The 13,621-nt window shown below is 45.6% G+C and overlaps 1 protein-coding gene across 1 annotated transcript; it reads right to left on the bottom strand.

Annotated features, from left to right (window-relative positions):
- Positions 1 to 2,856: 2,856 nt before the first annotated feature.
- On the bottom strand, positions 2,857 to 11,672 carry LOC125447128 (dynein axonemal light chain 4-like). Its single transcript, XM_048521265.2, has 4 exons — positions 11,596 to 11,672; positions 8,249 to 8,335; positions 6,298 to 6,381; positions 2,857 to 3,907 (listed from the first exon to the last, which is right to left on the bottom strand). The coding sequence occupies exons 2-4, from the start codon at positions 8,315 to 8,317 to the stop codon at positions 3,743 to 3,745; spliced, it is 318 nt and encodes a 105-aa protein (XP_048377222.1). The 5' UTR covers positions 8,318 to 8,335; positions 11,596 to 11,672; the 3' UTR covers positions 2,857 to 3,742.
- Between the last annotated feature and the right edge of the window lie 1,949 nt (positions 11,673 to 13,621).

The following is a 13,621-nucleotide window of genomic DNA, read 5'->3' as shown; positions in this document are numbered from 1 at the left end:
ATCCTTTTGGTAATGTGGCGACCACAACTGAACACAGTGCTCCAAATGTGGCCAAAACAAAGTCTTATACAACTGTAACATGACCTGCCAACTCTTGTACTCAATACCCCATCCGATGAAAGAAAGCATGCCGTATGCCTTCTTGACCACTCTATCGACCTGTGTTGCCACCTTCAGGGAACAATGGAACTGAACACCCAGATTTCTCTGTACATCAAAATTGGGAGAAACTGTTTGAAGGTAAATCCACATTTAAGGCTTTTAAAGAGAGGTTGATTAGCGTGCAAGAGAGACATGTTCCTGTGAAAATGAGGAATAGAAATGGCAAGATTAGGGAACCATGGATGACAGGTGAAATTGTGAGACTAGCTAAGAGAAAAAAGGAACCATATATAAGATCTAGGCGACTGAACACAGGCGAAGCTTTGGAAGAATATCAGGAATGTAGGGCGAATCTGAAATGAGGAATTAAGACGGCTAAAAGGGAACATGAGATATCTTTAGCAAACATGGTTAAGGAAAATCCCAAAGCCTTTTATTCATATCTAAAGAGCAAGAGGGTAACTAGAGAAAGGATTGGCCCACTTAAGGACAAAGAAGGAAAATTATGCATTGAATCAGAGAAAATGGGTGATGTTCTTAACGAGTGCTTTGCATTGGTATTCACCAAGGAGAGGGACATGACGGACGTTGAGGTTAGGGATAGATGTTTGATTACTCTAGGTCAAGTCAGCATAAAGAAGGAGGAAGTGTTGGGTTTCCTAGGGTGGACAAGTCCCCAGGTCTGGATGGGATCTATCCCAGGTTGATGAGGGATGCGAGACAGGAAATAGCCGGGGCCCTAACAGATATCTTTGCGGTGTCCTTAGACACGGGTGAGGTCCTGGAGGACTGGAGAATTGCTAATGTTGTCCCCCTGTTTAAGAAGGGTAGCAAGGATAATCCTGGTAATTATAGACCGGTGAGCCTGACGTCAGTGGTAGGGAAGCTGCTGGAGAAAATACTGAGGGATAGGATCTATTCCCATTTGGAAGAAAATGGGCTTATTAGTGATAGGCAGCATGGATTTGTGCAGGGATGGACATGTCTTACCAACTTAATAGAATTCTTTGAGGGTGTGACAAAGTTGACTGATGAGGGAAAGGCTTTAGATGTCATATACATGGGCTTCAGTAAGGCGTTTGATAGGGTTCCCCATGGTAGGCTGATGGAGAAAGTGAAGTCGCATGGGATCCAGAGTGTGCTAGCTGGATGGATAAAAAACTGGCTGGGCAACAGGAGACAGACAGTAGTAGTGGAAGGGAGTTTCTCAAATTGGAGACCTGTGACCAGTGGTGTTCCACAGGGATCTGTGCTGGGACCACTGTTGTTTGTGATATATGTAAATGATTTGGAGGAAGGTGGAGGTGGTCTGATCAGCAAGTTTGCAGATGACACGAAGATTGATGGAGTAGCAGATAGTGAAGGGGACTGTCAGAGATTACAACAGAATATAGATAGATTGGAGAGTTGGGCAGATAAATGGCAGATGGAGTTCAATCCGGGCAAATGCGAGGTGATGCATTTTGGAAGATCTAATTCAAGAGCAAAATATACAGTAACTGAAGTCCCAATAAGGTCACCAAAACCCAATCTGTTTGACTGTCGGTCACTCAGCAAAAACCAATTCACACCAGGTTTCTTCAGTACCAGCAAAATAAACTATTGATTATAACTCACTAAACTGGAACAAGATCAGCAAAAGGAAAGGATTTTTAATGAATGCAATTTAAATTATATTCTAAAGACACATACATACAACCAGATTAAGAGCAAAAGACAAACGGTTGAACATATAAACTTTGCATAAAGAACATAAACAGGGTAAATAAGATTCTGAAGATAAATTCAGATTACAAGGTGGAAAATTCTTTTTCCTCTCACTGTTGTCTGTGCCAGTAATCGTCATCATTTGATTCAACACTTAATCAGGTGAATGTAGATTTGTTCTGGAATGAAAAATCAGGTCAAACTGGAAACATTAACCCTGTTTCTCTTTCCTACTGAGTTTCTCAAGCAATTTCTATATTTTCAGGTTCGACAGTATTGTGGTTTTATTAGATCATTTCTTGCATGAAGTCTTCCATTTGATTTCTTGGATTTTCTGTCTTCTTCCCTCACATGTGAGAGAGAGAGAGCGCGAGTGAGAGAGAACGCGAGAGCGAGAACGTTACACAGAGACACAGACTTTCTGTCTGCGGGCTCTGGATGTTTTCGCACATTCTGCTGCTCTTGACATTTATAGTTTTGTAACATTCTGTAGCACAACCCAGAGGGCTGTTGACAGCAGAATTTCCTTAACACAAGATTGTTGGTGCAATTTAGACGCAAATTATTACTCTTTTTTCCCAAACTGTGACACCGGTCAACATTACATAATGCTTGATTTGAGTTGCAAGAAACTTACTGGGTTATTAGTTACAGCGGCCCAACTTCGACTTCAGTTTATAATTCCAAGAGAAAGGAACATAATTTTACAGTCCACGATTGGTTAGGTCTGCATTTGGGCCAATAGAGGGTTATAGGTTTTGCAGTGTTATATTCCGCAATCCCGGTTCTCCAGGCAGAAGCAGTGCCACACTATCAAATATGCATTCTTTCAGACAAAATATGAAACAGCAAGATCCCTCAGCCCTCTTGGGGTCAAACAGAGAAAGGACAGGGCAGTGTTCCTTAACATCCTGGCCGATATCAAACATTTATCTGGCCAGTTATCTCATTGCTGTTTGCAGGATCTTCCTGCGCATGAAGTACATTTCAAATGATCTATGGAGGCAATTGAGCCCTTAGTTAAAGTTCTAAAAAATACACAGAAGATATTTCAAATAGTGTTTTTTTAATAAAACTTGTGAAGATACAAGTGAGAACATTTGTTACAATATTTTTGAAAAGTTGTGTTTAAAAAATTGCAAGTGCTTAGAAACAAGTCAACCGAGATTTTAACTCGAAGACATGTGTTATTCACATTTCCAGCTACAAAGCTGGTTAACCAGGGAACCTGAATGGACAGAGTGTGTTTCAATGCTGAAATAGACTGGACTATTCCCAACCCATTGCCATCTGGTCCCTGCAAGTTTCATCAAAACAAAAATAATCTGAACCAGAATCTCTGTTACGTTTCAAACGGACAGTGCGAAATGCTTATTGAATTCTGCCTTCTCTCCTCTTGTCTCCCTTGCCCAGGAATGTCTACATCATTCCATTTTAATGTAAAAAGTGGTGGTTACTGCTTCAATGATGACATATTAATGAAGTGAGATTCAGGTTCAGATGTGCACTGGAAATCCCTTCAGAAATACATGTGCTACTGTTCTTGCAATCAAATAAAAAGAAAATTTTAAACATTACTTAAAAAGACTGTACAAAAGAGCATGCTTGCTGAGGATCATTCGCCTTGTTAATAGCCCAGCCGTATTACAACTCCACTATGCCTGTCTGAGAGATAGCATTGTTCATTTCTGAACACTGAAATTTTGTACCTTGTTTGAAGGTAGATTTAAAAACTCAGTTCTTATCCCTGCCCATGTTGAAACTCCAAAATGTCTTGCATCTTTTCAAACAAAAGTGGTCTGTTTGCAGGATGACTCATTGTAGAGATTGGATTGAATTTGTGTCCTTTGTACCATCGTGTTGAAAGACAAGTTAGGATGGGAAGAGGGAGCAGGAGAATCAGTACTTCTGTTCCACCTGCAGTCCATTCACGTTATGTGCATTTCCACACACACACTGCCATGTTGCCCCCGAAATACATGTACAGAATGTTCTTTATCTCATGAGTGACTTCAAAGCCGAATCCTTCACCGACTACCACGTGCCAGGAAGCACCAAATCTCTTGTCCATGGTCTCTTTAATCATTTTGGCTGCAGTCTGTGGAAGAGATGAAACAAGTTGATCATTGTTTAAAAATGGGAAGAGGAGTTGTCCATACAAGAGAAAAACGAGTTTAGTGTACCATATAACTATAAAATATAGGTAGCTGAGGAATGCAAACCACGGTATGTGGTGAATGGAGCTCAGGAGAGACTGGTAACTTGTATTTTGTCCTAAAGCTTTCCCACACTGGGTCTTTTATTGTCTAACAATTCAGATATCAGAATGTAGTAAACAGAACTGGGAGCCACTTTGTGAACCAACAGTATTTGAGACTCAAGAAAACATGTCTTTACTAATGTGTTTCCACAACTTTTGAATAAATGTGGCAGGTGGAGCTGTTGTCACACATTTGGACTGTTTGTTCTGGCAATACAGTCTAGCTCCCCGACAGGAGAAAACAGAATCCCCCTCCCATTCCATAGACGACATGTCCATCCTGGGCCTCCTGCAGTGCCACAATGATGCCACCCGAAGGCTGCAGGAACAGCAACTCATATTTGGCTTGGGAACCCTGCTGCCCAATGATATCAATGTGGATTTCACGAGCTTCAAAATCTCCCCTCCCCCTAATGCATCCCAAAACCAGCCCAGCTCATCCCCGCCTCCCTAACCTGCTCTTCCTCTCACCTATCCCCTCCTCCCACCTCAAGCCGCTCCTCCATTCCCTATAGCTCCTAACCTCATACTGCCCCCTGGATCTGTCTGTCCTCCCCAGACTGACCTATCCCCTCCCTACCTCCCCACCTATACTCACCTCTACAGGCTCCATCCCCACCCCTTTAACTTGTCTGTCTCCTCTCCACCCATCTTCTCCTCTATCTACCTTCGATCCGCAACCCCCTCCCTATTTATTCCAGAACCCTCTCCCCATCCCCCTCTCTGATGAAGGGTCTAGGCCCGAAACGTCAGCTTTCCTGCTCCTAAGATGCTGCTTGGCCTGCTGTGTTCATCCAGCTCCACACTTTATTATCTGAGAAATACATGTGGTTTCTCAAAAATAGGATCTAAAACTTATTTTGTGTTTTCTACTGATATACTGAGTTGACAGAACAAGAGCTCCTGGCTACAACCCAGTTATGTTCCAGAGAGATTCTTCACTTCTGCCAGGCCACTGGAAAGACACACCAGTTGGATATATACTAGAACATAGAACATAGAACATAGAACAGTACAGCACAGAACAGGCCCTTCAGCCCACGATGTTGTGCCGACCATTGATCCTCATGTATGCACCCTCAAATTTCTGTGACCATATACATGTCCAGCAGTCTCTTAAATGACCCCAATGACCTTGCTGGTTGGTCAGATTGTGCTTTTACTTGCATTGCCCTCCATGCCATTTACTCTGGTGGCCCATTTATCCGAGTGTATCGCATATGTACAGCATGCATCAAATCAAGTGAATAGGGCATTGCAACAGTCCACACCTCTGGTATATAATGCAGGAACCAGGGTCTGCTCCTCGCCAAATCATTGCAAAAAAAAACACAAAACTGCTTTTCCTTCATACAATGACTATAGCCCTGCAAGAGAAGATGCAATACACCGTTATAGATTAATTCAATCTAATCACCTTCAGCCATACCCAGAGGCAAAGTGTTTGAAAAAGGGAACACTGTTCACATGGAGTGAAAGCATAAAGAGAGAAAGAGGAACTGATACAAATACAGGGCCAGAGTTAAGAAAGTTTGAAACGTGCAAAGCATTGTTGTTTTAAAGAAGATTGCTGTGTTTTCTTTTCCACAGAATCCTAAAATAACTGACCACTTGTGACTCATCAAGTGGAGTTTTATAGTTTGGGCTCACCCATTCCTACTGCCACTTCCACTAAAGAATAGTTTATTAACCCCTTTTTTGTTAAAACGATGCTAACTTTAACTGGGGCACAGTTCTTTAAACTTCCTCAAACTTGCAGTCATGCTGTTCTCACTGTGTGTGAAAACATGGCTGTTCAATCATGTGTACTGCCATAGGCACCATGATACACATTCTAACAGGAACGGACAGGTATTAGTCAGGAGCAGAAACACTGACTTATCACAGCACAGATATCAATCCAAGTACAACTTCCTGATCTGTACAGTTTGGTATCACATGCAATGTTCCTGTTGTTTCCTTTTGGTTGTGTATAGTTTGTTTGTTGCCTCACGCAGTTCCCTTAAGAACTCTCCATGGTAGCACATCAAGAGTTTAGGGCAACATTGAACACTTACAGTAATACCTTTGGCAACTAAACTCTCAGGGAATAGACAGACACTGTGGGTCATAACTTTTCTCTGGTTCTATGAGATCATCAATACTCAACGTGGAACAAGGCATCTCAGGCAAGCCACCCATTCATCCACGAACCAGCTACACATGTAAATTGAGCAAGACATACCAACCTCATTGTTCGCAGAAAACTTCTCACATGCCGTGACACACAATTCCATTGTCTCCACTTTCATTTCCTCTGGCATATCACAAAACTGCAAAAGACGATGACAGAGACTGAAGAAGCAGTTTCTACTGGAGGGAGAACATCGCATGTAACTTGCACTCAAATATGCATATGCATTTATCTTAAAGCAATCATGGAGCATAGTATCCCTACAGTGTGGAAGCAGGCCTTTCAGGCCATTAAGTCCACAGTGACCCTCTGAGCAGCATCCCAGCCAGACCCAACCCTTTATCCCTATCCCTGTAACCCTGCATTTCCCATGGCTAATCCACATAACCTCCACCTCCCTGGGCACTGTAGGCAATTTAGCACGGCCAATCCACCCTAAACTGCACATCTTTGAGATGTGGGAGGAAACCCACGCAGACACAGTTTGTGCAAACTCCACACAGACAATTCGTCCAAGGCTAGAATCAAACCTGGGTCCCTGGTGCTGTGAGGAGCAGTGCTAACCATTGAGCCACCGTATGGCCACTACTGGCTTTTGGAATAACTTCTACAATTGTGGATGCGCTGTAACTAACCCAGCAATATCTTCATTACAATCACTTACATGACGGTGATGGTGCCCATTTCCTCAACAATCAAATCTCCGAAGGGAGTTTGCCTACTTAAGTGAGATTAGAGCAGGAACCTTCCAAAATGGGGACTGGGAACAATGGTCAAAACAGAGCTCCAGTGTATAACAGTCGTGCTACTGTTCTAACAGATAAGCCCTCACACTCACAGCTTCCCCCCCACCACCAGTTCACTGCTTCACTGAGGGGCCACAACCATTTTCAAGCCTCAAAGTCGTTCATGGTGGGATAAAGTTTGGGAAGCACTGGTTTAGAGACAAATTGCATCTGGATAAATATCCATTTCGAAATGGATCAAAGCTTCCCAAATGCATTTCACGCTGGATTCCCATAGGTTAAAACCATTTACATTCTTGGTCATTTGGAATAGTCAATTTTCACAGCACAAGAATGCACAGTGATGTAGTCTATTTAGCACAAAGCTCACCACAAGTCTGTTAAAAATTAAGAAAAAGATTAAAAACAAACCCATGTAGAACTTTAAGATACTTTGTTGGTTTGAACAATTGAGACTTTTGAGAGCCATTGAGCTTCATAACAAGCATCAGCCAATCATGGTAATAAAATGTGAGGCTGGATGAACACAGCAGGCCAAGCAGCATCTCAGGAGCACAAAAGCTGACGTTTCGGGCCTAGACCCTTCATCAGAGAGGATGAAGGGTCTAGGCCCGAAACGTCAGCTTTTGTGCTCCTGAGATGCTGCTTGGCCTGTTGTGTTCATCCAGCCTCACATTTTATTATCTTGGAATTCTCCAGCATCTGCAGTTCCCATTATCTCAGCCAATCATGGCATGTTTTGCCAATGACTGACAGGAATGCCTGACCAATTAGCAGGAATAAGTGGGTGCAACAATATAATGTGCCATTTAATGGCACACCTATCACATCCAGTGGTTGTTGATCCAAATGATAACTTTATTTGGCCTAATGAAGTTATAAATTCTGTGGCTTCAATCAGAACATCATCAAAATCTGTCAAGATGTCACTTTTCCAAATTTTAAATGAAATTCAATTTTTTTTTATAGTGAGGGTATAAGTTCATTAATGAAAAAATTTTACAACTACAGCCTGTGACCTCACTTTGGTGAGGTTGTTGAGAGGCTAACTGGTTCAGCATGTGTCTGTCTAGTGCAAGGAACCCTGCTTTGACTGGTGAGGAATTTCCTCTGGATTTGGATAACTACTTGCAAGAAACATTAAGCACCAATGTGTTGAACAACTTTGCCACAATCAGAGGCAATCTGTGATGCTTATGCCCATGAGCTGGCTAGACTATAGAACTGAATGGGTAGAACTGGTCTCTACAAAAAACTGACCCTGATGATAGGGAAGGTTTGAATGCGCCTGGAGTCTGCATCTTCTTTCTTTGCCTCGGGCTCCGCCATTGCACTGCAACACTACACCTTTTTGGAAAGAAATAGTTGTTAGTATTCTCATTGCAAGAAGGCAATCACATCAAAAACTAAACCACTTTAGCTACAATCCTAGATTCTTTCTCAGTCTCTTAATCCCAACGCCTGCCAAATAAGCAAACATTCCTTTGTGGAAAGGAATAAGGAGAGCATATTGCCTCAAGTTAAAGCCAGTAAGGATGAGAAATGAAATGTTCTGCCTGCTACAGTCAAATAGCAGCCAAGACTCATAATAGCCATCTGGGTGAGCTTCAAAGGGTGCCTAGCAACAATGGAGATAAAAATATTCTCCTAAACTCAAAAGACTACCTGCTTTATTCCAAATCTTGTGGGGTTCACCAGGGCCGGAAGGCGAGTATTTTTCTGAAGCATGAAAAATTAGCAAAACATCCAATAACTAGTCCAACTCATTTCTAAACCATTGAGACTTTTCTACTTAGTCTACACATTGCATAGCGATCAGAACCAAAAAAGGCTAAAGTTTACAGAATGAAGAGAATGCCAAAACATGAAGGCATTAAAAGACTGATGTGCAATAAGGGAGAATTTGCAATTACCTACACTTGTAACTCAATGCTGAACTGATTTGCAGCAAAAGGGAAGTAAGCACTGTATAGTCAGAAGATCACCTTGGGGAACTATACCACATCAAGATTGTGAATGGAATTGTTTAGTCTCAGACTGTTGTCAGAGAGAAGGATGACCGGCAGGGAAGACAGTTTGGAACAGGGGCTTTTAATCATTAATTTTCCCAACATTTAACTGGAGGAAATTTCTTGTTCATCCAATTCAATGACAAACAGCATTGACAGTTTAGCTAATGATACATCCTCTTGCTGTTAGTGGTGCTGTAACTCCAAGGTTTACAGTTTTATAGCTAAATTATAATCAAAATATAAAGGTAAGGAGGGTATATAATATTTGCAAATAGCCTTGGAGGGAGGGACGACATTTGAGGGTCCAAATTGCATCAGCAGACAATGCTCCAATTATTCCCACCTGCAAACTCCAGCTCACTTTGATTGCCAGCTCCAATACAATGGGTGCAATGTTTTCCAAATAGAATCTTACAGCAAGGGAGACCACTCACCTCAAGCTGCCTGTACTAGCTTTTTAAAGAGTTGAGCAATTAGTCCCACTCCCTTGTTCTTTTCTCTTTGCCCTACAGGTTTCTTTTCCTTCTCTTCTCTGGTCAATTACTTTCAACTGGGGGTTCTCTGTCCTCCTGACATTAGAACTAATTTCTCCCAAACAAGCAATAGAGGGATTAGTCATTATAACATTGTTGATTGTGGAATCTTACTGTGTACAAACTGACTGTTTAATTTCCTGCAGTACAGCAGTCACTTCATTTCATGCTTCGTAGGATCACCAATCTGTCCTGGACCACCTGATACAGTCTAGAAAGCACAACAAGATCTTTTCTTCCTCAGGAGGCAGAGGAAATTCGGCAAGACTCACCAACTTTTATGGATGCACCATTGAAAGCATTTCATCTGGATGCATCATAGCTTGGTAAGGGAAATGCTCTGTAAAGACTAAGATACGACAGAGAGGTGTGATCACAAGTCAGTCCATTACACATCCATTGATTCCATTTACAGTTCTTGCTGCTTCAGAAAGCCAACATCATCATCTTGGTTATAATCTTTTCCAAGCCCCCTTCCATCCGGCGGAAGATACAAAAGCTTAAGTAAATGTACCAACAGGTTCAAGAGCAGCTTCTTCCCTCCTGATACTACAGTGCTGTTTTATAGAATTCACACAATGGGGAAACAGGCCATTCGGTCCAACAAGTCCCTACCAACCCTCCAAACAGAATTCCACCCAGACCCATTCCCCTAGTCTAATCCTGTAATCCTGCATTTCCCATGGCTAATGCACCTAACCTACACATCCCTGAACACTGGGTAACTTAGCATGTCCAATCCACCCAACTTGCACATCTTTGAAATGCACCTCTCAAATTTCAAATCTAATGTTGATCTTGTTTTTTGTGCACCTTCTCAGCAGCTGTAACTTTGTATTCCTCGCTCCGCGCAATCACCCTATAATCTTTATATGGTATGATCTGCCCGTAGTGCATAGAAAACTTTTCACTGTACCTAGGTACATGTGACAATGGTAAATCAAATCAAGGATGGAAGACAGTCAAAGAACCAAAGATTTTCCATATGGTGAGGCACCCAGTCATGTGACCAGTTGGACACCCTCTTACAAGATCCCAAAACATCAAGTACCCAATTGAGAGTCTCCAGTTGATGACACAGGAAAATAGCAAATGAGATAGGCATGAACATGATGACTAGTCTCTACAGTCAAGGCTACAGGTCAAGTGTTGGTAAGTGGTAGCTTTTATACCATTTCTGTTCAGTATGTGATTTTGAGTGGTTTGGGAACAGGCACCAGCACTGAAAACAACCCAGCCACTGTTAGATAACAAAGTGTGTAGCTGGATGAACACAACAGGCCAAAGCAGCATCTCAGGAGCTCCTGAGATGCCGCCTGGCCTGCTGTGTTCATCCAGCTACACACTTTGTTATCTTGGATTCTCAGCATCTGCACTTCCCACTATCTGTCTCCAGCCACTGTTAGCTTCACTTGGGTGGAGCCTGCCTCTCAACAATCGAGTTATTTTAGGCAACAGCAAAGGGGCATTATAGTAGGAGCCCCCTCATACCAGCTGAGAGAGATTGTTTGCTGCAGATCCATCACCATGCAGGTATGGAAGGATCCCAGATCGTGGTGGTAAGGTACCCTGGGGTTATATAAATGAAACGTTTTGTTAGGCTGTTTCCACAAAACACCTCGGGGAGTCTTTTTCTACATTACAGGTTCTATGAAAACAGAAACAAATGCCAAACCTGCTGGTGATATTATTGAACACCTCTATGTATTCACCACTTTAAACATAATCACGGTGCACCCCTGTTTGAAGTCATAAACCCATTCCACACAACAGATCAGATCCTCTGGTCATCATCCCATTGTGAGATCTTCCTGTGTTCAAGCTGGCTGCTGACTTCTCTCACACAGTGACTACTCTTCAATAATAAAGCAAAGAACTACACTAGCTCTACAGGCGTGCCCTTGGGGGTGAGGGAGGTGACAGGCGCTATGTCAATGCAAGTCTCCCTCGTTGACAATTTGAGATCGGGAGGGCGGGAGCTCGGACACGCACAGGCAGTCACACCCTCAACCAAATCATTCACACGTTCTCCAGGGACCGGTGCTGAGGGAAGGGGACTCACCTGGACCAGATCCCGTCTCTCCCGCTCCGGCCGTTGTTAGGGACAGAATCCGGGTCCCAGACGCCACCGGATGTAGCAGCCCCAGACCGTCCTATTGGTTGATCCTATCCGGAGCGAGCTCCAGATTAGCACAAACGAACGTCAATCACAAAGGCGTTGCGAGGTGGGGTCAACTGGTCCCGCCTACCGCCGCCGCCAAGCCGTCCGTCAATCCAGGTCTGGCTTTCTATTGATGGGCCGGGACGTCAATCAGAGCTGGGGTTGGAGAGACCGCCTTTTCAAGCCACTGATAGGTCACTAAGCCAAGGGCCCGGTCTATTATTGGTGAAAGGGCTGTCGGTCATAAAATGTGGGCGGGTCCCGCATTCCACAGCCTTCATTGGCCGTCGTATCAGAGACATTAGATGTCATTGGCTGATAGGGACGTCAGCCGCACACGAACGCGAGGCCCCGCCTCCCTAGTTATCTAATAGGGCTCCAGGCTGGCGTGCTGGAATTCGATTGGCTAGAGGAGCTGTCAGCCATCAGCGTGTGGCCCCGCCCTCTGGGACTGAAACTGGTCGGATCTCAATCATTCACGGCTCGGCAGTTGCTCAAAAAGCGGCGCAGGGCTTCAGTACTGACCCTCCGACAGTGCGGCACACCCTCAGCACTGACCCTCCGACAGTGCAGCGCTCCCACAGTACTGACCCTCCGACAGTGCAGCACTCCCTCAGCACTGACCCTCCGACAGTGCAGCACTCCCTCAGCACTGACCCTCCGACAGTGCCCACTCCCACAGTACTGACCCTCCGACAGTGCAGCACTCCCTCAGCACTGACCCTCCGACAGTGCAGCACTCCCTCAGCACTGACCCTCCGACAGTGCCCACTCCCTCAGCACTGACCCTCCGACAGTGCCCACTCCCTCAGCACTGACCCTCCGACAGTGCCCACTCCCTCAGCACTGACCCTCCGACAGTGCGGCGCTCCCTCAGCACTGACCCTCCGACAGTGCCCACTCCCTCAGGACTGACCCTCCGACAGTGCGACACTCCCTCAGCACTGACCCTCCGACAGTGCCCACTCCCTCAGGACTGACCCTCCGACAGTGCCCACTCCCTCAGCACTGACCCTCCGACAGTGCGGCACTCCCTCAGCACTGACCCTCCGACAGTGCCCACTCCCTCAGGACTGACCCTCCGACAGTGCCCACTCCCTCAGGACTGACCCTCCGACAGTGCCCACTCCCTCAGGACTGACCCTCCGACAGTGCCCACTCCCTCAGCACTGACCCTCCGACAGTGCGGCACTCCCTCAGCACTGACCCTCCGACAGTGCCCACTCCCTCAGGACTGACCCTCCGACAGTGCCCACTCCCTCAGCACTGACCCTCCGACAGTGCGGCACTCCCTCAGCACTGACCCTCTGTCAGTGCCCACTCCCTCAGCACTGACCCTCCGATAGTGCGGCGCTCCCTCAGCACTGACCCTCCGACAGTGCCCACTCCCTCAGCACTGACCCTCCGACAGTGCGGCTCTCCCTCAGCACTGACCCTCTGTCAGTGCCCACTCCCTCAGCACTGACCCTCCGACAGTGCGGCTCTCCCTCAGCACTGACCCTCCGACAGCGCCCGCTCCCTCAGCACTGACCCTCTGTCAGTGCCCACTCCCTCAGCACTGACCCTCCGATAGTGCGGCGCTCCCTCAGCACTGACCCTCCGACAGTGCCCGCTCCCTCAGCACTGACCCTCCGACAGTGTGGCGCTCCCTCAACACTGACCCTCCGACAATGCGCACTCCCTCAGCACTGACCCTCCGATAGTGCGGCGCTCCCTCAGCACTGACCCTCCGACAGTGCCCATTCCCTCAGCACTGACCCTCCGACAGCGCCCGCTCCCTCAGCACTGACCCTCTGTCAGTGCCCACTCCCTCAGCACTGACCCTCCGACAGTGCGGCTCTCCCTCAGCACTGACCCTCCGACAGTGTGGCACTCCCTCAGCACTGACCCTCCGATAGTGCGGCGCTCCCTCAGCACTGACCCTCCG

Source organism: Stegostoma tigrinum, chromosome 38 (genome assembly GCF_030684315.1).
Source record: "Stegostoma tigrinum isolate sSteTig4 chromosome 38, sSteTig4.hap1, whole genome shotgun sequence".
Classification (NCBI taxonomy): Eukaryota; Metazoa; Chordata; class Chondrichthyes; order Orectolobiformes; family Stegostomatidae; genus Stegostoma; species Stegostoma tigrinum.
This window is presented reverse-complemented; position numbering and strand designations above follow the sequence as displayed.